This window comes from Haliotis asinina, chromosome 9 (genome assembly GCF_037392515.1).
Source record: "Haliotis asinina isolate JCU_RB_2024 chromosome 9, JCU_Hal_asi_v2, whole genome shotgun sequence".
Lineage (NCBI taxonomy): Eukaryota > Metazoa > Mollusca > Gastropoda > Lepetellida > Haliotidae > Haliotis > Haliotis asinina.
Window position 1 is genome coordinate 15261448 of NC_090288.1, and position 27923 is coordinate 15289370.

A 27923-nucleotide genomic window follows, 5' to 3' on the forward strand; every position below is an offset into this window, starting at 1 on the left:
GCGCGCATGGGGTGGCGGGATCGGATATGGAGGGGGCGTGGGGCAGGGGGAGAGGTGTGTGTGTCGCCAGTTGCAAGAATGCTGACATTGTGTAGCCATTGTCAGGTAAGTGAAATCAAGGTTTGTATTAACGGCCCAAGTGATTTTGAGACGCCAACCTAATGGCACAGCTCAATACAAGAACATGTTGTCAGAAACGTGCAGCACGCAAATAAAGTTGTCAATATAATACAACAGACAAACAAGCTCCCAGACAAGTACAACGCACAAACACAAGTTACAAGATACCAGGCACGTGCAACGCACAAACACAGGCACACACAAAAAATACATTTTCTCATTCGCGTACAACACAAACACAAATTGTCAGACACGGACAAAACACAACATATATGTGAACGCAATATCTTTTGCAGTTTGACCCAGACATGACCCTGTGTTTATCACATACTTTATCATACCCTACAACTAGGATACAACAAATATGATGTCCTACAACTAGGATATATCTCGTACTGGGTACTCAACGGTCAAATCTCTACATATGACATAGTAGGCAGTACGGGTGTTCAAATTTGAATATATACGGTATGGGCAACCGGCACTCAGCCAGACACTAGATACACAGATCCACTCACAACACAGAAGTGAAGCCGATCGGGAGCTGTCTACATGTGCAGAGAGGTGAATCGGGATTACCTTCCGCACAAATATACTGTGTTAAGAGTGGAAAATATATACTCCGATAATCCTATGCATAAATCATACTTTCTTTTGAAGGCACGGGAAAGTGAAAGCGAAAGTAAGGATCATTGGATAGTGAACATCAAGGACGTATCTCTAGTGATGTACACGTGTGTAAACACTGGACTGGCGGGCGATGCCAGTGATCGTTGGTAAGTGTAATGTACGTATAATGCATATATATCATTTGTTTCATAACATCCCACTCAGCGTTAGACGGAGCACGGTGTTTTGGTGCACATATGAACGATAATGCTTGCCTAAAGCTTGTCCTATTCTAGTGCATGTATTGTATATTTCCGTTAAGATCCCCCAAATTTTGTTCGAAACCATCAAAATGCATAAGCACTTTATGTTCTGTTCAGTAGTGCCTATTTAGATATGACTCACCACATGTTTTTCTGTCCATATACGAGGAACGTTTCAGAGTGATTGTCTTGCCGACTGAAATATTTCTATCTCTTCTTTATTGTGGTACTGGTTCGATACGCAAACGAGGACAAACGTCTGTACGCCTTGTGACACCCTCTAAACAAATACAAACGTGTTCGTCTTGTCACATGCTGTAAATTATGAAAGCTGTCTGTATGCCTCGTGACATGCTGTAAAGTTGGACAAATCTCTGTAGGCCTCGTGCCACATTGTCAACAAGGATAAGCATGTTTATCATGTCAGAAAGACGCCCAGGCGTTTGATTCATATTGACGTACCATACCATTTCGAATACTCCCTTTTTGTCAAACTCCATCCAAGTGAAATATTGATGAAATGAAAAATAACTACTTCACAGACCGCTTGGTTAGACCGCCATACGAAATCAGTGACTGTTCTTGACAAAAATATACGAAACACAATTTCCCGCCGGAACGTATAACCAGTAGATATTGAGGATACTCTATTTTGTGTTACTCAGGATAAGGAAGACCGCTTGTGCCGATGGATGTTTTCAGGTTCAAGGAAGCTGAATGTTATTTGGCAATGTAGTTTATTGGTAAACAACGAAACGATGGCATTATGTTGTTACCCGTGAAGATCCGGGTTAGAATATTGATCTTAAATAACCCAAGCTTGTCGTAAGAGGTGACTAAGGGGATCGGGTGGTTCGGCTTGCTGACTTGGTTGACACTTGTCATCGGTTTCCAATTGCGCAGATCGATGGTCATGGTGTCGATCTGTGGATTGTCTGGTCCAGACTCGATTATTTGCAGACCGCCGCCATATAGCTGGAATATTGCTTGGTGGGACGTAAAACTAAACTCACTCACATTGCGTTGCTTCTGTTATATAGATTTAGTCGCGATTAGGTCTCAGGAGCGTATTCTGTATACTGTAAAACTTAGCGTGGTAGTTACAGTACTCTTGCGCCGTTTGAGTCAAGTCCTGGCTATGTAGTATCTTCTAGAACAACTACAGACTTATCAGTCTGCCAAACATTGAACCGTAGTATATTTATTGTTTTATATGCAATGGCTAAATCTCAGTACAATCGTCAGTGGCTAAAGGGATTTATAAATCCAGCTAGGATCCGTGCAGGTAGCAAAGGTACTTATATCAACTTCCAACTTACTTATAACTGTGAAAATCTAGTTATTTTACTGCCCATCGATGGCAGGTTTCTATTCTTTATGTATTTAGCTTTAAGATTCAAATTCTCGTCTCGATATAGCTGAAATATTTCCGATGTGACGCTAATTTGCAACTCATTCACTCACTCACAGGCTTAATAGGTGTGGTAGAAATTCGAACTTTCTGCATTTAGATTAAGATAATACCAGCGACTGTATAGAGATACTATTTCCATCCATGCCATCCGTCATCGGATTGTATGGCAAACTTAACGGAAACGATGATACTGAACACCTTTGCGCTCTGATATGTAGGTGAACCCATTCTTTCAACTTGGCAGTCGACACGCTGAAGTTTGGAGTTTTAATATGACATGCGACATTAATGTTCAATATTATCATTACAACTGTAATAGTTTGTTAATCTAACTCTACACAACAAATCCCTGACATACTGTTAATGAGACTAATTGAGACTAATAGAATTTGCTGTTTTCAAGGCTTGCATTGGTTCCAAATTTTCGCCATTGCCATTGTTTACGGGGCTTTTAGGGATGTAACGACGATGTAACGACGATGTAACGGCTGTCGAAGTGGCTAAAATCATTAAACCAATTTATTGGGTTAGTTTTCGCTGTCTTGGGTGATCCATGTTTTTTGCGTGGAATTGCGGAGGTAGCTGTTTTCGATGAGTCGTGGCATATAACGTTTGAAATGACGATTCGATTGTGACCTCTTATAGCTCATTTTGTAGAGAAATCATCTGGCTTTCGATCCGTAGACATCAATCTATGTGTATTTGTAACACCGTTTCTAAGCGGTAGACGCCCCTGTGGGGGCGAACTTTTAACATTTTACGGTAATAGAAATACGAGCACGCTATCGACGTTGACGCCAGAAGTCTATCTTTGTGACCTAATGTGACAACTGGCGCACAGGACAGTTGGCCCTGAAATTGTAAGTATTTCCACGAATAACCATGAATTAAATATCGACACCATTTTACTCCTGAAATATGACGAAAGTCTCCTCTCATAACGCCATTTGAACACCCCAACATGGCATTTTTAAATAGGCTTACTTATATCTCTAACCCTCACCTGATTTGCATGCATGAAATTCCACACAGTTGTAAAATCGATCAGTCGTTAAATCCATAAACCTGTTTGCCGGCGAAGAATGTCCCTTTTATAAAAGACAAACTGGCTGACATATCTACGCTCTTATTACGGGGTATTTCAGCCTGAAGTAACACTCTGGTAGTTTATCTACCCGGAACGTTTCTTCAGGTAACAAAATACCAACACTTTTTCATGTGTTCCTCCCCTCCACCATATGCCAAAAATGCATGTGCATGACATTAATGAATATTTTAAAAAACGATGTAAAAATGCTTTTTTTGGACTGATTTCTGAATTGTTTTTACGTATTGTTATAAAGTAAGTCCTTTGGTGCTAAGTTTGATCGAGTCGCCTAGCTTTGGAAACATTGTTTAACTTATGTTTTGCGGAACGATCAAGCTACCGTGGCTTGACATGGATAAATATGGATATAATCCGCAACGTGAGTATTCCCTTTTGCTCTACAACTAAGGCTCACCTTCATAAAAAACTATTATTTTGCCTTATTACGCCGTTTTGACCGCTTGTTGACCGGTATCGCATTTCTGTAAGACGGACCATACGTTAAACAATGTTTCCAAAGATAGGCGACTCGGCAAAACGACTTACTTTATAACATTTCGTGAAAAAAAACAATGCACAAATCAGTAAAAACACATTTTTACATCGTTTTTTTTAAATATTTAAAAATGCCAACTTTTTCGTTACTTCGTGGTAGTATTTCTTTATCTTGATTGATATTGAATCACGCTTGATGCACGGAAATTACCGATGTTTTGCGAATGCAAATCGATGGAAGGGAGATAACTCTAAATTTGTTTTCTTGTGTCGTCTGCAAAGTCTAGCGATGGCTATAGAAAACTTTCAAATGTAGTCCCTGTGGATATTAAGAAGGGGAATAACACGGCGGCGATGTTACAAGGACAATACCTGCGGAAAAATGATCAAGATGCAAGATTCGAATTGTTTGATTCACACAGGTTGGCTGAAGAGTACGATCCGATACTCATGCTTCGAACAATTCAAAATTAACACTGAGGTGTTCGGAAAGATGAAAACGTACGCGTTCACTGGTCCCATGTGACCAGTAAACAAAATATAATGTCCCTTACAGGGATCAGGGATGTCGCATTCATGCTGTAGTTGGATTCAGCGTTTGTATAATGGTATTGTGCGAATGTTATATTGGAAATGTAATTTCAGTTCGGCAAATCAAGTACGCGATTGCGCATGTACATTGTCAGTGTGTTAAAATCAGGTGTAACATGACGCTAGTAGGTAATCAGTTCTTGTCTGAACCCATCGAAGCGTCGTTAAGTGAGTAATGATGTTATGCTGTCTCAACGTCGATAGTCGACTATAAAAGAAAAGGTCGCCCGAATAAGGAAATACTGAACAATGACCATTCAGTGAATATGTGTAAACACGAGAGTTGTCATCTAATGTTTTTTCGTTTATGAGGAGCAGTTAGTTACATTTGGGCGCATGTGTGTGTTTGTGCGTGCGCGCGCGCGTGCGTGTGTGTGTGTTAGATATATATAGATAGATAGATATAGATAGATAGTGTGTGTGTGGTTGTGCAGGTTGTTAAGAACAGAATACTTCATTGTATTATTCAGTGTACAATATGCGCTAACGCTTTAAAAGTATGTTCTGGAACACATTATTTTTAAGAATGTAAAACAATATAAAGCCTTTTTATAGTTTTGTATTTGCGTCGCCCAGAGAAAGCCCACCATACGTGAAATCTTCGAAAAAGGATAGCGTTTTATACTCACAAAATATCAGAAGTAATACAAACATGCTTTGTGTACACGCGACTGTTGCAATGTGTGATGTGTGGATGCTTCTGACTGAACGACACGGGTATAAATATATTTATGGCAGAGTTAGGTTATGAAATAAGAAACTATTTCATTTAATTCAGACCAAGTGATTTCTTGACCGATTCCATAACAAATTTTAATTACCTTCGTGATCAAGCACTTTGGTTTTCCATAGGAAATGAGGACCAAGAGTTCTTGTGGTAGCATCCAAGATGGCGTCTAAATCTCGCGAGAACTTACGAGAGCACGTGTTGAAACAGTTGCGGACCAGCAGTTCAGTTGGAAAGGGCAAGTTGGGGAATGTGTACAAAGTCAAAGGATTTAATGGCGAACAGGTATAAAGTGTACATTTACGTTCTCATAACTTGGCGAAAAAGGCAAAAGAAATTCACACACACACACACACACACACACACACACACACACACACACACACACACATTGTGATGAATATTGATTTGGCGATCACCATTCATGACAACCCAATATAGCAGCATCATTTACACGAACGAATAAAAGTTTCGCAGAGATTTCTTATGGACATGGAAAGATGTTTGTCGCTGTTTTACCCACAAGGCATGTCATATTTGTAGGAGGATATGCAAAAATATATAGTTTTCAGACTGGACGAAGAGACAACCGGTGCATACAAACACACGGTTAAAAAGTTGTTCTTTGAAACAACTGCACTGTCCAGTCTCTCTCAAATAGAAGCCAGCCTATGTTAGACCAGAAATCCGAAGTCTTTCTCGAAATCAACTGAATATATTCACATGAATTTTAAGCAGAATGTTTCATGACCTAATAATGATAATAAAAGAACACTTGTAATGCGCACATATCCATGACTGACCGCAAGCTCACAGCGCATCGTGAAAACAAGCTTGAGAGAAGAAATAGGTTAAGTTGTGACCTGAAAAGGGTCAAGTCTACAGTATGTCAGGTATTGTGGCAGCCTGTTCCATAGGATTGGTGCTGCAAAAGACTCGCACGTGTTAAACATGCAGCCAAGTAAAATTGCCGATGGACTTTCATCCATTTCTTTGAAATTTAATAAAAATCTGATTAACAAAATATTGAAGATGATGAAATCTGATTGACAAAATATTGAAGATGCTGGTGGACACGAAAGCCCTCGTCATGTTTTCCAGTTTAATTCTGATACTAACAGTGCAGGAAAACTATGCGTCTAACACTTTCAGTATTATACGGTTCGTCAGCGTAAATAATTATCTTGTCTGTTTGTCAGTTCGCCTTAAAAGTATCTGGATACCTGGATGCCACGAGGAAGGAGGAGAAGTACCTCCTGGGTGAGGTGGATGCCCTGTCTCGGTTTCAGCACCCCCACATCGTCCAGTATATAGACGGGTGGGACACACGTGACAGCCATGGCCAGCTTCGTGTCTATATCCTCACGGAGTACTGCTCGGGGGGTGATCTGAGAAGTTACCTGAACAATACTCTGGGTCGACCGCCACCGGAAGCTGACTTTGGCGCATGGCTGGCACAAATCGCTTCCGGTCTGGATGTAAGTTTGACATAGGCAGGACCCCGTTCACAATGCTGTCTTAGCGCTTCGACTTTCATAAGTATGTGTCCAAATGTGTATTTTATGACCACTAGGCGCTAAGGCAGTTGTGTACAACAGGGTCCCGGAATATTTAGTACTGCACTATCTATTTGATTTTATGATTCTCATGGTGAGGTAGTTAATAGTGAGGTTATAGGAATGGTCGCATCGGTGTTGCTACACTTCTAGACTGATTGAATTGGGACCCGTGAAGGTCCGAGGTTGAATAGGCCTTCAGCAACCCATGCTTGCCATAAAAGACCACTGTGCTTGTCGTAAGAGGCGACTAATGGGATTAGGTGGTCAGGCTCGCTGACTTGGTTGACACACGTCATCGGTTCCCAAATGCGCAGATCGATGCTCATGTTGTTGATAACTTGATTGTCTGGTCCAGACTTGATTGTTTACAGACCGCCGCCATATATACATATGGAAATTAATTAAGCAACACCAAATTCAAAGACACATAAAAACTTAACAAAGTTTAACGAAGTAATTTTGATGATTGATTATTCAATTTTGATGTATTGACATACAGCATGAGCTTTTCATGGGTTGATATGACGCGCGTGAAGCTTGCACAGCGCACGTGCATTGCTTTAACCTCAACTTTCGAAAAATGCACTTTTTCCCTGGGGTGTTTACAAGCGCAGGTTGTCGATTGCATTCGGTTTTTCATTCATTTCAATGTCATGGCACGTAGGAAATTATCAGAGGCCACTCGTTGGCAAATAATCGGCATGAGGAATGCTGGTATGTCTCTAAGACAAATCGGGACTCAAATCGGACGACATCATTCCATAATTTCAAAACTTTTGAAAAAATACCGGGCCACTAATGAAGTTAAAGACCTGCCTAGACCAGGAAGACCCAGGAAGACCACAGTCCGGGAGGACAGAGCTTTACTGAGACTTGTACGGCGCAGGTCCTTCGACTCGAGCTCTCGGTTGAGACAGGAGTGGCTTCCAGGGAGACCCATCTCGAACAGGACTGTTCGGAATCGTCTGAAAGCTGCAGGATACCGGGCAAGGAGGCCAATCAAGCGACCCAGACTGTCTCCAGCCCATAAGGCAGCCCGACTGGCCTGGTGTAATGACCGTTTGCACTGGAACATTGCCTCTTGGAGGAAGGTCCATTTCTCAGATGAGAGCCGGTTCTTGCTGCACATGGTGGACGGTCGTACTCGGGTCTGGAGGCAGAGGAACACAGCAATGGCTCCACGGAACATCCAGGAGACTGTGGCCTTTGGGGGAGGTTCCGTTATGGTATGGGGGTGCATTTCCATGAACTGCAAGTTGGATATCATTACCATCCGTGGCAACCTTAACGGTGTTCGTTACCAACAGGAGGTTCTTGACAAGGCTGTGGTACCTCATTTTGAGAACCATCCTCTGGCAACGAGACCCATATTTATGGACGACAATGCTAGACCTCACAGGGCGCATGCTGTAAATGATTTTTTGCGGCAAAATGCAATTGACAGAATTTCATGGCCTGCCATGAGCCCTGACCTCAACCCCATTGAACATTTGTGGGACTTTATTGGCCGTCGTGTGAGGCAGAGAGACCCACCAGTCCATAATCTCAACGAATTGACGGCTGCCCTGCATGAGGAGTGGAACAGGATCCCCCAGAATCAGATCCGGAGACTCATCCAAGGAATGAGGAGGCGTCTGGAATCGGTGGTGCGTGCGCAGGGAGGACACACTAGATATTGATGAAAGTCGGTGTGCAGACTCTCAGATGACTGTTCTTTCTTTCCATGTGACATTTGTGTTAATACACCTGACAACAACGTCTGTGGATGAATAGTAAATTGTGTCCATTTTTTCATGAATTTAAGACAGTTTTAAGAATTTGGATTTCGTTGCAATAAAGCAAAGTCTTGATACTTTTTCCCTTTAAGTTGTTTGTCAGAGATCGTCTGTTGAATAAAAAAGTGTCAAACTATATCAACCCGGCATATTTTGATTGTCAGAACACTTCAAAGTTGCTCCAATAGAAAAAATTGGGGTGTTGCTTGATTAATTTCCAGGTGTATAGTTGGAATATTGCTGAGAGCGGCGTAAAACTCAACTTACTCAACTGGTTTCTCTGACGCTTTTCAACAGTTGTTCAGTTACACCATAACGTGCTAGCTTAACCCGAAATTAGACAGGTGAAGCCTTTCACCACCTCTGAGAAACGAACGACCACGGGCATTGTACTTACAAACCGGGAAAATAGATCAGTGAACACTTTTGAAACCATTCGCAGTGTGCCAAGTGAATGTTTGGCAAATAGTAATGATTACTGTTGATTCACGTTAGTGTTGAAATTTTGAAACCCTATCCCAATCTTCCTACAATATCTTTAGCGGTAATACCATTTGATGTTGTACTACACACCCGGGTGTAGTGAGTTCCCTTCCTTATTGTTTCCACACAGTCAGTACTAGAAATAAACCTGTTTTCCAAGTATTCCTTATCTTTTCATGAGAGTATATGACGCCCAACACTGTAAACATTGATCTGTAAAACAACAAATCATTTAGTTACAACTAAAAGCTGTCCGTAGGTTGTCGGTGTTTCCCATTTATCTCCCTCCATTAACTATGTAAAATTATTAAAAGATTTCTCAGAGAGGACGCCTTAATCACAAGGCCCATCCCAACCCTTGATGTGTAAATATTATTAATCACACACACCATGTCAAAAATGGGGATGGGATGACCATTTTTACCTACCCTACCTTTTACATTCATTAGTAAATGAGGACGTCCAACATAAATCTATATGTATCAACTGAAAACTTTCCAAAGCAAAGCGATTCGACTGACATCATGAATAAATTTTAATCCTAGTGCCAAGTGATCTAAATTTTACAATTTCATAAAGTCGCTTGGTTATATGTAATTAGTGAAAACCCCTTTATATTGTTTTGTTCCGCTTACAATAAGTGAATACATCGTTATATTGTTTTGTTCCACCTACAGTTCGTGAATATACCTTTATATTGTTTTTCCTCCCTATCTATACCTTATCTTAACATCCCCCACTCTCTTGTTGGATGAAATTGGGGATGTGAAACATATAATAACAGGAATGAACTTGAAACGATCCACGTCAAGGATAATTCATTGGAATATGTTACGCACTGTTATTTAACGTGTCAGTTATGAGTGAGTTCCCACTCACAAAGAGTCCATGCGTTCAATACTCCTATAAATCACACACTCGGAACACCTCAGCGAGCGGAATACCGGAATACGATGAATACACAGTCTGACGCGAACAAAGAGTAGTAACGAAATACCCAGAGATTAAAACATACTGTAAAGCTCTATGTGGACCTGCACCACAATAAAGTGGTACCATATAAACATGATTTTGTGATTCTGTATTGTATGGTTTAAAATGTGAGGTATGTATAATCCTTTATTCGTATCGACGACAAATTATTTGACAAGTACTCGTATTGTCATCCACTCAAGTAAAACTGTTTAAGCAACGCGATCATGTGTACTTGGAAGCTCTTATTTGGTTGATAGAAGATATATCCATACTGTTGCGCAATAATATTCGCGTTCCCTCTCAACACCCTGCATTCCTTCGTAAAGGTGTCTTTTTCATCCCTTCGCCTAGCACCATAACCACCCCCCACCCCAACACACACACGTTTTATGCCAATTATAGGTATGGTATATGTAGTCGTTGTGTGCCTTTGGTTGGTACACACACACACACACACACACACACACATAGACACACACACACACACACACACACATTGCAAAAAGTCTCTAAATGCTATCAAGTGCCACTAGAAAATGTGTCTGATATTAAAGGGTGTTATAGAGTTGAACCAAAGTGTTCCCTTATTTGTTTCCAGGTTTCTTCACAAGGTATGCGATACAGAGCTTGTGATAAACCTTGGAAAAAATAAGAGAACAGAATTTAATGGATAACAAGACGAAAGGTCGTCGTAATCTAAGATCACATGAATGACACTGGGGTGTATTACCCTGTATTCGATCACCAATGCCGAATCGACTGCGAGCTTTTACAACTGTCTGCCAAAACATTCCTTGTCAATGGCTGATTTCGGTGTCTCCCATTACGACGTCCCAGTTATTCCCAAAGGTGCTCAATTGGGGACAGATCTTGAAGAGATGGAACTTGCTTTCGTCACCAAAGTTCACTCTTCGTGAGATTCGCTTCTGCCTGTGTGGCACAGTCCTGGTTCATCTAAGTCTGGCACGTCGGTGTTGGCACGTCAACGTCATGCCCTTGAAAGGTCGATCGGCACAGAGACCATGACTGGTCACACTGTGTCTGCTGACTGAAAGTCCAGTACTGTTGGCGCTTGATGACGTCACAGTGACGTGTCGGTTCCTGAAACGCAACACATGTAATCACCGGTCTTAATGTTGGGTAGAGATATATCACTCTTTGGCCTAACTGCAATACTGCCGTACAATAATACTTGTGACAAGCCTTCCGATGGTAGATTTGCAGCATCCCATGGTCCTAACCACATGCTTTTGTGCCTATTCCATCTGTAACATACCTATTGCTCTCTCCCTCTGCTCCGGTGGTGAACGAGGCATGTTCCCGATTGTCAATCGACTAAAATGATGTAAGAGAATAAACCTAGTTAACTTTTATGCACTAATTTGATGCTGGTAACTTTGTGCAAAGTTTCCGTTTAATTCGTGTAGATTCGCTTTTTTCACAATATACGAAATGCAAGTGCAAATGTTCACTGGGAATCGACATGTTGTACTCGAGATTTATGCTTTTAGCTATTTTCAAACAGACTCACAATTATTTTGACAATTTACAATCGTTTTTATTTTGGTGGCGTTTCTTTTGGTCGCCAGTTTATTACGAACTCTGTTACTAACTAGAAGTAGTAATTCCTGTGTATTCGTTAAAGCCATAATTGACGGTATCTAGTGTCAACTAGGAAGGAAAAGTGTGCTATTGTTGACTCAAACAAAGAGGATATATACTGATTTAACATCCGTGTTTCAAAACGACCATGTTTTTTTTAAAAATATGTATCAGTGAAGCCATGTGAATACGGAAAAATTGTCTTGCCAAAAGAAATTAGTTCGATTTGTATATTTTGTAATTTCATATTTCAGTTTATACACTCTATGGGTATCCTGCATCGTAACGTGAAGACACCTAACATCATGGTTGATCACCTGGGCGGTTACGTGACGCTCAAGATTGGTGACTTTGGGATGTCAAAGTACGGGGCATGTTTGTTACAGTTGTTTTCTTATTACATGTAGTTGGAGTTTTTCAGTCGAGGCTCCAAATTACGATTCATATGTATTCTTATGAATTTTGAAATTAATATATTTCTTAATGACCAACTATGGGATCTGAGAAGGGACATTGTCGCGTTGTCGCATTGTCGCCCTCTCAAAAACAAGCAAAATGAGGCAAAAATGAACCAAAGCGCGACAACGCGACATTTCGCAGATCTCTGCCTCTGTTCAGCCAGCAGTGGATGGATACCAAGTAGAATGAGATATCACGTAACCACCCGACAAAGACAGTTTAGGTCGGCTTTGAACGTGATAATGGGAAAACGCCATACAAATGGACTGTTATCATTGTGATATACTATCCCAAGAAATAAACGCATAGACGAGAAATCTGTTGAGAAATAGACTTTAGTGCATGAATTTTACATCAGTAATGAGTGCGTGTGCTTTAGAAGAAGGTAATGTCTATAAAACAAATAATATACTTCTAGACAGCAAAGACGTTGATGACGACGTAGCACGACCCTGACGTCGGGTTTTCTGGTTCTCAAACGAATCTCTTTCAGCCTGTTCCGTACAGTTTGACCTGACATCCTCTGAAGCCCAGGTGCCCTGGCTGTTGTGCTCTCACCCGTGGGAGTACCATCATGCAACTGTAGTACCCGCATGTACCTATTTGAGCTGCAGTGGTAACTATAGGTCTGCCTGAAAAGGGGCGGTGATTTCTTATATCTGTTTGGCTGCAACGAGCTGCAAGTCATTATATCTTGCTCAGACTAACATTCAGACGCCTGGCAACAGAAGAGTTGTAACAATACAAATCGCCTATGCGTTTCTTTTGGATGGATGGTTTATTAGAAACAATGAAATAGCTTGGTAGTGTTGCGTACCCTTGAAGTGCCAGAAACCAAGTCTCCCTCCCTCCCTCCTCCTACTCTGCGACGCTCCAATCCATTCCACACCATACCTCTCCTCTCCCCTCCTCCTCCTTCACTCCTCCGGCGCTCCGTTCTACTCCACTCCACCCTAGCCCACTCCTCTCCGCTTCGCTCCACACCACTCCTCACTCCTCCGCAGCTGCACTCTCTCAAGGTTTGGGAAGCTTCGCAAATTAGCAAGGTATTTCAATACAATAATGTTTTGTCAAGTCTGTTTTAGTTCTATTTGAATCCTGTCTTATTAACCCTGCATATGAGATAATTCACAATATATCTCATACTTTTCTCATATGGATACTTGATCAAGCGATACTTATGTACTTGTATCGTTTCAAACATGCACCCACTGAATCATAATATTCTTCAGCAAAATGGACAGTTTGAATACGTCATTCCATTAACCACGCACCCTTAACCCACACATTAACACGGCAACATGGATGTTCATTTCTCATCGTTCTGAGCTCGAATCACGGGTATCTCAGCTCTTAAAAAGCATATAAAAATATTCATGCTTGTGATAGTTTTTGGATTCCGCCGTAACTAATAAAACGCGACACGCGACAATGCGACATTTTCACGAAATGTCGCGTTGTCGCATTGTCGCGTTTTGTTAAAATATTGATCACAGTATGGATTATAACATATTGACTAAAACGCGACACGCGAGAACGCGACATTTTGACGAAATGTCGCATTGTCGCGCTTTGTTAAAAGTTTGACCAATGTATGTATTGTAGCTTAATGACTAAAACGCGACAATGCGACAACGTGACATTTCGTCAAAATGTCGCGTTGTCGCATTGTCGCATGTCGCGTTTTAGTTAGACTAACAACTAGTCTCTGCAATGAACATATTTTACTGAAAAACGTTCATAGGGGGAAAAAATAATATAATGAAATGGAATCCTGAGACTTTCTTCATTTTCAGGACTTTTTATTGCCCCCAACATCACCCTACCCACCCGGCCCCCTACTCCCTCTCAGTGTGGTGTTTGGGCAGCTCCGGGGAAGTATCAACTGTAGCAAACACAGAGCTCAGGGTTAGCATCTCTTGAGACTAATGCTATGGCTGGAAAACTGGATGTATCCAAAACTCCAACAAAGATATCAACTATATTTTTTTCTGTCAAATCAAAATATTCTGTCTGCATTATATACGACAGTTTGATTGAAATCACATGGTACAGGAGAAAACTGTTTATTGGAAGTAGTAAGACAGAGCCATCCATGTCTTTGATTGAAATGTTTTACAAGTAACAGTTAACAGAAAAAAACACACACAGCGTGTAGTAAATGTTCACGAGGCCACTCATACCGACAATACTTTGTGCCGTCTTGTAAAACCCTTTGAAAAGACTGCCATCGATTTGTACCAGTCCTGTGGAACTGAAGAACTGAGATAAAAAAAACAGTCTGTTGTACAGATGCTGAAGCAAATATATCCAAGAAAGCCCATGCAAGTCTAGAAAATGTGGCAAGACTAGATTCCCTTAGCTTCTGAAAGTGAAGAAAGGTCTCAGTCTCCATTTTATTATGTTATTCTTATTTTGAAACTATGACCTTTTCCCAGTAAAATATGTTCATTTGAGAGAGTACTTCTTAGTCTACCGAAGACATTGTGAGTTGAGGGACTCGCTCAGAATGTCAGTATTCCAGGAAGGAAGATCAGGAATCTTGATTAAAACCCGACACATGTTGCCTCGCGGTGAGAGGACAGGGCAGGAGGTCTTAGCCAAGTGTGGGGCCATGGGGGAGCTGTGGGGGGAGCCTCCCCATGAATTTATACTAAACACCAGTGACAGCTGGAGATCAACTGGTAATTACTAGCCATATACTGGCTATGAATTCAGCAGATTGGTACAGACCCTGAAGCTATGAAAATCTAGACTTGCCACATTTTCTAGACTTGATTGGGCTCTCTTGGATATGTATACTTCAGGGTCTGTATGACAGACTACGTTTTAGTTAATATCTTATAATTCACACTGTAGTCAATATTTTAACAAAACGCGACGCGCGACAATGCGACATTTCATCAAAATCAGAACAATGATAAATGAACGTATATCTAGTCGTGACGTCCAGAGTGGTTGAGTGTCGTTGCTTAACGGAATGGTTCTATTCAGATTGACCCTTTTGCTGATTTTTTTTTTGATATAACAGCCGTTGGTTTGAAACGATACAAGTACATGTATATCGCTGGATCTAGTATCCGTATGAAAAAAATATGAGGCATATTGTGAATCAGGCTGTGTGCAGGATTAATAATATAGGATTCAAACAGAAATGAAAACGGGCATCACAATACATCATTGTAATGAAATACCGTGCTATTTATACCAATAAACCTTGGGTGAGTGGAGTGGAGCGGCGAGAGGAGTGAGGGAGGGAAAGCTGGTTTCTCGCACTGCAAGTGTACGCAACTCTACCAAGTGATGTCATTGTTTCTAATATCCTACTGCTAACAGTCCGTTCTTAAGGCGTTTTCCCATCATCACGTTCAAAGTCGACCAAAACTATCATTGAGGTGACGGATGGTTAAGTGATATCTAATTCTACTTGGTGTCCATCCACTGCTGGCTGAACAGAGGCAGATCTCTGACAAATTCATCAGCGTTGGACAGGACTTTACCACGAAACTGTCAGGAGAAACATTATGGAACATAGTGACCCATTCGAGGACATCACCTGATGAATTTGCCGATGTGGCTTGAATTTTAACAATATTTTAGTTTTTCACAACCTGTAATCACAACCTGTCATCGAAATCTCCAAAGTGATTAATGTGTATGGTGCTGGTATTCGAACGTATGGTAATAACTATCTGGTGTGACTATGAGACTAACTCTGCTCAGCAAATTGCCCCGCCTTGTGCGCCGTGATTACAATGAATAGTTGCGCTACTAATTCGATTTGCTGCAAGAACACACTTGACTGGCTAAATACATTTGCAATATGTAAAACAATAAAGAAAGATTTGCATTAAGTTCAAGAAGAGAAGGCCCATTGCCATTTCGAGCACTACTTCATTTTAAAAACCTTTGGAGGTAACGAAAGACCAGTGAAGTCTGGAATAGAGTATAACATTTTCTGCGCATGCGTAGATTAACTGACCCTCTACACATGCGCACCGGTAACAAAAAGGGCGACAACGCGACAATGCGACATACATTTTGTCGCATTGTCGCGTGTCGCGTGTCGCGTGTCGCGTGTCGCGTTTCAGTCAATTTGTTAAATGCATACTATGGTCAATATTTTAACAAAGCGCGAAGTGTCGCTATGTCGCGTGTCGCACTTTGGAGGAACAGAGAAAATGTTATTCGAAACGCGACACGCGACATCGCGACAGTGCGACAAATAGGCGAATTGTCGCATTGTCGCGCTTTGGTTAATTTTGCCTCATTTTGCTTGTTTTTGAGAGGGCGACAACGCTACATCGCCACAATGTCCCTTCTCGGATTCCATAATGTCCCGTGTCGCACTTTGGAGGAACAGAGAAAATGTTATTCGAAACGCGACAATGCGACACACAGGCGAAATGTCGCGTTGTCGCATTGTCGCATTGTCGCGCTTTCGTTAATTTTTGCCTCATTTTGCTTGTTTTTGAGAGGGCGACAACGCGACAATGCGACAACGCGACAATGTCCCTTCTCGGATTCCATACATAACACAACAAAAACACCAAAGTGTTTACAAGGACTCTCGTATTCTAAATATTCAAAATGTTGTAAATAAAACGTTTCATGTGTTTGTTGTCACTCAGTAATGTTTACGTGTAAGTAAAGAAACCAAAGGGTTATTAACGAAACCACTAAGTTATGGGTTATCTCCTCTTTGCGATGACGTAAGTGATGACATCATTCATATTTATCTCTGCAATATGTTATCAGTCATTGCACGGCACATTTAACAAACATTTTGGCATAAGCATGGACGAAGTTTTGTGACGATTAACTATTTACTCAATGTACTTTTTTCTTTTTCTTTTTAAAATTGTGTATTGTTTTGCGAGATTCGCTTAAATAGATGCTCTGCTCGGATCTTGAGTATTTATCCACTGTAATCTTATGCCCTTTCAGAAAGAATCAGTGACTACTTTTAAGACATGTACAACATTGTCCACGCTGTCACATTTTCAGGATGTTGCTGCAGCCAGACGCCATGGCCATGTCTCAGGTTGGAACTCCGTATTTCATGAGCCCCGAGATCCTGAACGGGCGAAAGTACAACATGAAGGTATGGCAATTCCTCCGACAATGGACTCGTGAAAACAGAATTGATCTTCAGCATCCCATACATGGACGGCTGATAGAGTCGAGTGGTCTGATGTGACTTGGTTGATGCATGGCATCGTATCCCAGATGCGTGGTAACCATGAAGATCTGGATTAAAATCGATCTTCACCAATCCATGCTTGTCGTAAGAGGCGACTAACGGGGTCGGATGGTCAAGAATAGTGGACATATGTGATATTATCCCAGTTCCGTAGAACGATGCTCATGATGTTAATCACTGTATTGTCTGTTCGAACACTGCGTGTCAAACTGACCAAAGGAATTTTTTGTGGTGATAAACCAAAGTGACTCCTGGCACAACGATGCTGTTGGTGCGAATGAAAAGTGTGCGTAGTCCTAGTGTGCTTTTAACAACTGACCAGCAGTGCCTTGTACATGTTTTGACGAACAATAGCTTGAACCGATTGCCTGACATGTTTCTCTGTCTGTAGACCGACATTTGGAGTTTCGGGTGCACAGCCTACGAAATGGCGACGCTGACGACGATATTTCATGCTAAAACCATCACAACGCTACTCTCGGGGATCAATAAACACAAGGTATTCCGACATCTTGGCATCATATCATGTCTTATAATCGAGCTTGTAATTGAACATATGATCAAACATGTATATATTTACATAAGCCTATTGTCTTGTCACGGACCGGGGTGGGGCATAGCTACCCCGTGAGTCAAGAAAACCTGACTACTCTTTATTAAATGTCAGCCGAGGACGCAGAATGTGCGCCTGAGTAGGGTTTAGTGGGGAATGAGTAGGAATCATTTAGGAATATCTTGATTATAAAGAAATAGATAGTCAGAGAGCGTTGACTGTGGTTAAAAATACAAGACACATGATTCGCTAGAGTAAATTTATATACGTGTAGTTATGCAAATGACAGTTTTCATGTAGATATAACTTGGAATGAATCGTTTGATTTTTAATTGCTATTTCTCTAAGAACTTACTGTTTTAGTACCTTCAGTATTCAGTGTGGGTGTTAATTATTATAAGAGCACAATTCCAGACAGAAATATCCATAAAATACGAAGTTATTGTAATAATGTTGTTTAATATGACACACAACAAAATTTATGCTTTATACTGACAGGCAACTCAGGTCACCAAGCATCTTCAGTACAGCATTTTTTTCCAAACACTGATAGGCGATATGCTGCAACGGGACCCTTCAGATCGCCCTGATGCTGGGGAAATACTAACACGTCTCATTCGCGAAGGCTACAAAACGACGCACCATGACATGACTGCGAGCGCCACATTAACGTCAACCATGTCCTCAACAAGCTCGAGGACGCGTTCCTACCAAATTCAAGGACAACTGGATTCAAAGGCCGTGTTATGGTCTGGGATGGACTCCGACACTTCCGGTATTGTGTCCGGCGCTAGTTCGATGGTGATTCACGACAACGTCTCGAACCCTCCCTGGCGCGACATCGACAAGGACGGTAAAGCTCGGTCAGCTGGAGTAGCAGTCATTCCGCCTGTCATACCCAATCGTGGTGGAAGACCCAGAACCAAAAGCGAAGGATGCATGCCTGATATAGAACTCGGTTTGCTCGAGTTCACCAAACTTCGGAGAGAGAAGAAGCAATCAGAACTCAAACCTGTGACTGAGCAGGAAGTGACAGAAGGAAAAGAAAAGGAAGAAGGTGATTATTCAAATGACCCGACCCGAATCACAGTAATACACTAAGGTCGGTTGTATCTATGAACCATTATTCTAAATTCGGTAGCGCCAAATCAAGAACTTATAAAATACTATCAAGCCATATTCAGTGCTCGTCAATATGGGATACATATATACTGAACAGCAAAAGAAAAGCGTATATGGATTTTTGCCAAGATATGGAAGACATAACCATTAACGCTTGTTTTAATGAGATTTCGTTTTTGTCCAAACTTGCGTTTCTTTTGTTGTTCAGTAAATTCTATATTTCAAGATATATGTTCAATGAGAAAATATAAACGTTGATAAAATAAACATTTTTCATGCAACCCGCGACTTTCAGCTGAAGAACTGATGTCCGCAGAAGACAGGGGGAAAATTCTTCGTCAAATAGAAGAACAACAAAGGTTGGTCTGTAAACAGCGAGAACAGAATGTATTCTGACGGAATATGCCAGCATGTTGACCTTCGTGTGGGATGAAGCTGTGGCATTGTCTCTGAAATAGAAACGACTGAAATCTGGAAATCTGCTGACCGTGGTCTGAATCGCTTAAACTTAAATTATATAAAAGTCACCTCCAGCAAACATTGTTTTCTTTACTCAGCCCAGAGCAAAGTATTTATTTGTATTTCAGGAACAAACACTGTATATAAAAACAAAGTTCTTTTCCAACATAACAACTTTGGGATTACATTTTCTCAGTAAGGTACCCTTTGGGTTTGTTTAGTAGGCTTGCAATATTAAAGCTATAAATATAGATATAAAGTTCATAATTTCTTTGGGTCTTTTATAAACAGGAAATGGGACATTTGTTTATTAATAATCAAGCCTTGATAAAAATACATTTATGCACCCAAGTCTGTGAGTCCGATGGTTGGATGATTTGTTTTGAACGTTATAGCACTCACGCTACATGGCGTTATTCTGAAAAAAAAATCGAGTCTGGACCAGACAATCCGGTGATTAACAGCGTAAGCATTGATCTACTCAAATGAGATACGATGACCTGTGTCCACCAAGTTCACACAATCCTGTTAGTTAACGATCATGGCTTTCAGAAGACCAAGTCTCACGTGGATCTTCAGAACCTGATGGTTCTCAACCTGATAATAGTAATTTGCTGAGATTACTCGGTACTTTACTAAAAAATGTAATCCCAGATATAACACGTGTTAAATTTGTCCAGTTTCTGAATGACTTTGTGTATTCATAACCCCGTATAGATATGTAATGATGGTGAGATATGTCATTTAGACAGAACACTGTATATTGTCATACCGCTGACTCTCTAAATTTGAAACCCGTGAAGGTCCGCGTTAGAATAGGCCTTCAGCAACCCATGTTTGCCATATAAGGCGACTATGCATGTTGTAAGAGGCGACTAACGAGATCGATGGTCAGGCTCGCTGACTTGTTTGACACATGCCATCGGTTCCCAGTTACGCAGATCGATGCTCATGTTGTTGATCACTGGATTGTCTGGTCCAGACTTGGTTATTTACAGACCACCGAAATATAGTTGGGATACTGCTGAGTGCGGCGTAAAACTAAACTCACTCACTATAAATTTGATGTTAACATTTGACACCATTATATATTTCCCGCTGTTGTTGTTTCCCACAGTTACTCGATATGAATAGGCATCCTTTTGTTTGATGATTTGGTACCTATCTGGGTGGCCTGTCTAATCAAATTCAAGACTGGCCCCTAAATAAGGTACACTACAGTGGTACCGGGCCGTATATTCCGTTAACGAGGAAGTATGATACTTCATTACATGGATGTCATACAAGCTTACTAAATTTGACCTCTGTAGCCATGTATATCAGGTCATTCACCTTAAATCAGGAGGATGTTGTTCGAGCCTTGAATTTTTTCTCCTTCATGTTTTCACTGTGCGTAAAGATCGGGATAAGAATTGATCTTCATCAACCCATGCTTGTTGTAGCAGGCGATTAACGGGATCGGGTGGTCTGGCGTGTATCACTTGGCTGACACGTCATGGTATCAGAATTGCTTAGGTCGATGCTCATGGTGTTGATCACTGAACTGTCTGGCCCAGACTCGATTATTTACAGACTACCGCCATAGAGTTTGAATACTTCTGAATGCGATGTTAAAGAACAAAACCAACGAGCCAAGCTTCACTGTGGAAGAGTGTTGGACGTGTTTCAGGTCCCTGGCTCAGACCCTGGGGGATGGAGTATTTACCGCTGCCTTCTCTACACTGAACATACACACGGACACCAAGATGGAGGTGAGTATCCAGACCAGTCCATATAACCCTATCACACATGTAGGAATCATAAGTTTTGCACTTGTATACATTACTCTCAATATTTAGCTCCATTCGGTATTACATTACATTACATTACATTACATTACATTACATTACATTACATTACATTATATACAGTTTATTTGATTGTCTCAGTCACTCCTGCCAAATACTTACATTGAACGATCGAAGTAGTTAGCAGATTTTAAAAGCAGCCAAAACGTGATTGCAAACAGAGATTAACTACTTTTTATTTGTCACTGTATGACAGTTTAAAAACTTGCACGGTAATAAACTAACACAAGTAAACTATGTGATACATATATTACACAACGAGATATTGGGTAGCCCCAGTGACTGAGGCGTTCACTCGTTACGCGGAAGACCCTTGTTTGGTTGGCCACATGGGTAGGACGTGTGAAGCCCACTTCCAGTGTACCCCGCCGTGATATTGCGGGAATATTGCCACTAGTACGTGAAACTAGACTCCCATATGACACTAGAAACATAGTGTCAGCTATTTCTAGACTTTCATATGCCACTAGAAACATAGTGTCAGCTATTTCTAGACTTCCATATGCCACTAGAAACATAGTGTCAGCTATTTCTTTATCTGTGGTCGCATTTCCCTTTACATTATAATTGACAGTCCTTTTGTTCGTGACTGAATGAAATGACTCTACACAGCATTACCCTGCCATGCGAAAGAAAACTAACTGATCGGTCGACTAGAAAATCCAAAGACATGATAGGGCGTGTACTGATATTATTGAGACAAAGTGCAGTTTGACAAGAAGTTGAAGAGACCAGCTTGACTACTTCGAGTTACCCATGTTTTGACAAAAACGCGAAATGATAATTAAAAAAACTACCAAACTGCTTTGAGAAATCCGTAAATTTGATTCCAAGTTGTTTGTCCGTTCTTCGGGTTATCCTAGCTTCGACACTAAATGGTGGTTCAAACCGAAATGCTGGGAGCAAGCGTTCGAGGAAACCGACACAACGCAGTTTGACCGAATATGCATTTCGTGACGCAGTGAGGGACAGTTTACGGAACATTTCTCTTTTTGTGCGAAATTTAATCTATTTTACAATATGGTTAATATAAATCTATCCTAAGTGATATCCTGCTTTTTTTCAGAGAGAACTGGCGAGTGTTCTTGGTGATAAGTATGAAGAATTTTGGCCAAGATTCGTGGTGCTTCGAGCTCTTGAGATAGAGTTCACTGAACAAAGGGACGATAGAGACGACAGGAAACCGTTGAACAAGACTATATAAGGCCACACCAGATTGTGTGGACGTGTTCCCGAACTGACTACTGAACTGAATATTGTTTATTATGTCTGAGCAACGGACTATTTACTCTTACTTCGAGACAACTAAGCAGTTTCCGTATAACAATGTCCCGATGCAACTAGTTTAGAAAACTGTATCTTGATGTTAATTCTTTAACAATATATTCTTGTAGATGTTTAGAGAAAACATAATCTACGTATAGATGACCGAATGACTGTCAAGAGTTGCGTTCCTTGAGCATGCCGGGAACCCGTGATCGTGTGAAGTCGTTCCTTGGTTTGACCTTGGCTCTATACCTCGTCCAGGTCGATTGTGTCGCTAAGGCGAGTTTTCCAACCACGTCGTGACAGTGTTGATACGACAGTGTTCGATGTGTCGTTAAGTGAAGATCTCTTAATGTAACTATAATGAACAGCCAAAGAAACGCAACTCTGTGGGGGTTTTTTTTGGTTTTTTTTTTTAGGGGTGAGGTTTTTAAATAACCAAACATGAACGCTTACTTTACTGAGGTTTTGTTTTTTCGAAACTTGCGCTTCTTTGGTTGCTCAGTATAATATTCACGTATGTTTAGAGTATTCTTATGCAATAACACTGAAATTAGATTTCAATATACCAGTTTGTAAGAGATTATCAGCATAGAACAGTGTACTGTTATCCAAACGACGATGGTCTGGTTACTGAAATTCGTGGAATCCCAACTTTCAAATTCAAAAGCGAATTTGTTTGTGAAAACCAGGGTTAAAAGTGGTCTTCTGCATGCTTGTCATTGGTTCCCAATTGCGTAGATCGACATTAATGCTGTCGATCACTTGACTGTCTGGTACCGACTCGATTATTTCATACATCCGCTATATAGCTGTGATATTGCAGAGCATGGCATTATTTGACAAACCAGTCAACCAATGGACCCAAAGACGCGGGTGACAAAGGAATTTATGTCCAGACTTGTTTATTTATACACCTCTGTCTCACAGCCGGTATATTGCTGTTTACTACGTACAAAAGACCCAAAGCAATAAACAGAGAGACATGAACTGCTACAGGAAATTAGGACGAAAATGTTCAGAGAAACTACGTAGATGCTCTGTAGTCGACATTTCCGTCTCTGGACCACATTATTTTCCCATCCGAAATACAGTGGCACTCTTCGGGACTGAAGAAGTTATCTGGTTTAGAGAATGTGCCGGTGTTGACAACTTGTCGGATTGGACAGATGACGGTTTTGACAGCTCCACTGTACTAAAAGTCTTAAATGTTTTGAGTCACACGAAATTTCATTCCGTTTCAGCGGGCGTAGGGGTTCGCTTGTCGCACCGAAGACTCTGGATCGATTCCCCGAATATGTACAGTGTGTGAAACCTATTTCTGGTGTCCGTGATATTGATGGAATATTGCTACATGTGGCGTAAAATCATACTCACTCATGTTCACAAATGTTCTGTCTCAGTTGGGCTGTATTCCAATTTTAATTTATTTCAACTGTTTCAGTGTGTATGGTGTCAAGCAATGTTGCTTAGTGACTGATTTTTGCTTCTGCATACAGTGTACCATTTAATGTTGTAACTGAAGTATGCATTATTATATAAACTGCCAGGTAAAGGAAAGTAAACCTAGTGTTTGACTGCGACTAAAACAAATAAGAACCGTATATTCAACCTCGACGATGGTCCAAATTTAACACAGTAATTTTTCACGCTTTTGGTTTTATTTTCAGCCGAGTAACAGTTTAGATAAAGTTTGTGTATTATTTGTCAGAACCACTTTACATGTGTGAACTTTCTTTTTCTTTGACATGTTACATGGAATTAAGTACTGCATTGTGTTTTTACATCAACAACGTAAAACGTCTTAGTTCCAGAATTACTTCTATTAGGCCTCAGTGCTATATCATATTTGAAGAAGATTGTAAAGATCAGTAAATACATCCATAACGAACAGAACATTTGTCTTTTCTGTCGACATAATAGCATTCATGTCATCTCGTGATGTACAAAGTATGGTAGCTAGAACTTTCCATTAACGTATAAAACATCGATCACTATACCTACTTTACTTTTTTGTGTTGTTGATATCGTTTCCAGATGCATTATTGCTCATGGCCATGCAATACAGTAGATTTCCAGCATAAAGAAATCAACTGGTTTAAGATTTAAGTCTTGCTCTGTATGTCTCCATCTGCCTCAAGCAAGGACCATCTCCATTTGGTTTAATGTTAATATCTTGCTCACTAAGTAACCAACTACCTTAAGAAAGAGGCTACTCCGTTTGGTTTAAGATTACGCCATGTTCGTCCGTATATTTAACGGCATTCACGTGCAAGGCAATATGAACATTAAATGATAGTTGTATGCAATACTTGTCCTGGTTGGCTTAATGTTCGCATTTGGCTAAAGTCCAGGTCACCACACTATTGTGCAAACACATGCTTTGTGTTGAAGTAGGGTTTTACATGCTTGGAGCCGTAGATATGTTTTAGGTACAAGTGAATATAAAATTACATCTTATCATAGTTGGTTCTGGAGGTGTAAACAATCCGAGGGACAAGTAAATACCATCACACCCTATCGGATACCCACATACTTACCCAAACAAGCTCATGCTCTGAACTGATGGTTTTACTTTAAATATGTCTAAATAACTAGATCACCTATATGGGAAAGAATGCGGATTTATTTGGATATAAATAGCTTCCGAAATACTGTACCTGTATGTAATGTAACTGTAACATTTAAAGCTTAAGATATGTAAAAATGACAAAAGTATGCAAATTAGAAAGACGGAAACTGGAATTTTCGACACACCAACACATGCACTCGTGAAGTTCCGGGTTAGAACTGATCTTAGTAACCCATGCATGTCGTGAGTGGCCGCTAACGGGATCGGAGGGTCAGGCTCGCTGACACACGTCATCGCATCCCAGTTGAGTAGATCGATGCTCATGCATTTGATCACCGGATTGTTTGTTCCAGACACGATTATTTACAGACCACCGCCATATAGCTGAAATGTTGCTGAATGCGATGTAAATCTAATCTCACTCACTCACCAACACATACACTCAATCGGCGACTTATCCTGTTTTGTCACTGTCAGTGATGAGCGTTAGGCCAAGCAATCGAGGATGCGTTGTGACAAAACACAGGACACAGGAATGTGTTAAGTGGATCACGACGCCAATTGACAACATACTTCCTGGTTCAAAAGTGGGTTGGATACGTGTCAGTATGGATCACGTGACTCGCGATCGGCTCGGCTGCCTCTTCAATACCATTCAATCATTAAACAAACACAATACGAGGCCCTTACACAACAGTATGCAAGGACAGTGGCTTGACACGTACCGTAATACCTGACATGAACGAAAACATGGACATTCTATATCTTATTTCTTGCATATACTTTAAAAAGTAGCGGTTACATGTTGAAGTTCATGTCCTAAAGAGGAACTTCGCAAGTGTGTAGTTTCATTATTATACTGAATCCCATCTTTGACAGATAAAAACAGCATCTTAGAGTGAATGAATTTAAACCACTTTCAGCAATATTCCAGTTTCATGAAGGCGCTGAACCATAGACATGGGCGTCATACACGGCAAGAGAATCGAACCCGGACCTTTAGTGTGACGAACGTTTTTAACGCTCACTTTACACATGCGGAAAAAAATCATATAGTATTGCCAACATTGGTCGCATTGAGTTTGTATTCCAGTTATGTTCCATAGCATTTATTTGGCTGAAGAAGAAATAAGTCGCGCTGGTTATTGTACTCTATGTCTCTAGTCTCCCAGACCAAAGAAAATAACTTAAATAGAAGCCCTGCTCAAATCTAGAACAAAATGGCAAGTGAAGATTGCCTCGCGATCAGTTTCAAACATTAACGATTGTTCTTAAACTCCATTTATCCGGGGAAGAATTGATATTCAGCAACCCATGTTTGTCGTAAGGGAGCGATTAATGGGATCTGGTGTTCTGGCTCGCTGACGTGGTTGACATATGTCGTCGTCTCCCAGTTGCGTAGATAGATGCTCATGCTGTTGATCACCGGATTGTCTTATTCAGATTCGATTCTTTACAGACCGCTGTCATAGAGGTGGAAAGCTGCTGGGTGCGGCGGAAAACTAAACTCACTCACTCATTTTATGTATGATACATGTATGCGATGGTGATTATGTGAAAAGCAATGTTTACGTCACACAAAATCCCCATGATCTGCAATTACTCTTGAATACTGATGGTTTGGAAGTAGTTAATGCTTTTGGAAGCCGTGTGAAAACATACCAAACAAATCTTTACTTTCGTCAGTTTTAGATCAAAACTGAATGCAATACAATCAGTTGCAATTGCCAAGACATCAGATGGCAGACAAAATGATGGCACTGAAAGACTGTTGAGTGTTTTTTGGATGTACTGAATATCTTATCTAAAACTAGTTACTGGATGTTGTTCATAGTTGTCGTGACAGTATATAGTTATGGTTCCACGAAAGTGTGTCGGGTGTGTCTGGAATTTGTCGAGCCATGAAATCATATCACCTTTTCGACTGTTCGATGTCGGGGCTTTATTGTCGGGGTCCTTCATGCTATGGCATTGTCCATTACGATAAAAGACATCTCTGATAGAGCTGGTACCATCTTGTTTTTTTAACCCAACAGAGGAAAACCGCACCATTCATCTCGGAATGGTAGGCTCTGATATCTGTGGACTTTGCCCTGAATACCAAGTCGCAGACTGGGAAAAAGCCTTTGCTGGAGCAACAAGCATGGAGAATGACTAGCCTCTCTCCTTTCCTTAGAGGCAGCGTTCCACATGACCCCTTATCATCCCCATCGGGTACCCACTGACTGCCGAAATTTTGTTATAACGATGCCCGGAAGAGTCGCCATAGTTTGTACTTTGATACACTGGGGTTGATTCAAATGCTTTTTTAAAAATGTATTTTTTTTTCAGGATAGAGCTTGTTGATAGACTGCCTTACAAAGTTCTTATGAAAGTTGTCCAAATGTTTTAATTTGTGTGATTATGACACGACCCCTACCTACTTCGCATCACCCTCACAATGTTTGTGTTCCAGAACATTTGTCAGTACCCTTGCTGATAATCCTAAAGCGCTTCATGCCCGCTTACGGCATTTGATTATGGCATAAAACGGTTTGCCCTTTCGGCCTCAGCACGGGAAAAAATCGTACACTTTAATCATCAACTGTTTCACGTCAGCATTCACCTTAATTTTTCATCAGGCATGTATATCCCGTGCACGACGAGATATATATTGGCTGTTCCGTTTCTGCGGTTTCACCCCGCCGCGACATACGAACAACATTTGCGTTTTCAAAGACGATAGTTTCTTAAACAACTTTT

The 27923-nt window shown here is 40.9% G+C and overlaps 1 protein-coding gene across 1 annotated transcript; it reads left to right on the forward strand.

The window, feature by feature from the left end:
• The first annotated feature begins 585 nt into the window (after positions 1 to 585).
• LOC137295911 (serine/threonine-protein kinase nekl-2-like) lies at positions 586 to 24613 on the forward strand. Its single transcript, XM_067827488.1, has 10 exons — positions 586 to 896; positions 5432 to 5591; positions 6506 to 6784; positions 11955 to 12064; positions 17167 to 17263; positions 17754 to 17861; positions 18414 to 18972; positions 19333 to 19396; positions 21166 to 21247; positions 22410 to 24613. The coding sequence occupies exons 2-10, from the start codon at positions 5469 to 5471 to the stop codon at positions 22545 to 22547; spliced, it is 1560 nt and encodes a 519-aa protein (XP_067683589.1). The 5' UTR covers positions 586 to 896; positions 5432 to 5468; the 3' UTR covers positions 22548 to 24613.
• Positions 24614 to 27923: the final 3310 nt, after the last annotated feature.

What these genes read in the sequence shown, in the direction of transcription:
- LOC137295911 (XM_067827488.1), top strand. Translation starts at nt 5,469, where the DNA reads ATGGCGTCTAAATCTCGCGAGAACTTACGAGAGCACGTGTTGAAACAG. An exon ending in AAGGATTTAATGGCGAACAG is followed by an intron (nt 5,592 to 6,505) that starts GTATAAAGTGTA and finishes TCTGTTTGTCAG; the next exon opens with TTCGCCTTAAAAGTATCTGG. An exon ending in AAATCGCTTCCGGTCTGGAT is followed by an intron (nt 6,785 to 11,954) that starts GTAAGTTTGACA and finishes TTCATATTTCAG; the next exon opens with TTTATACACTCTATGGGTAT.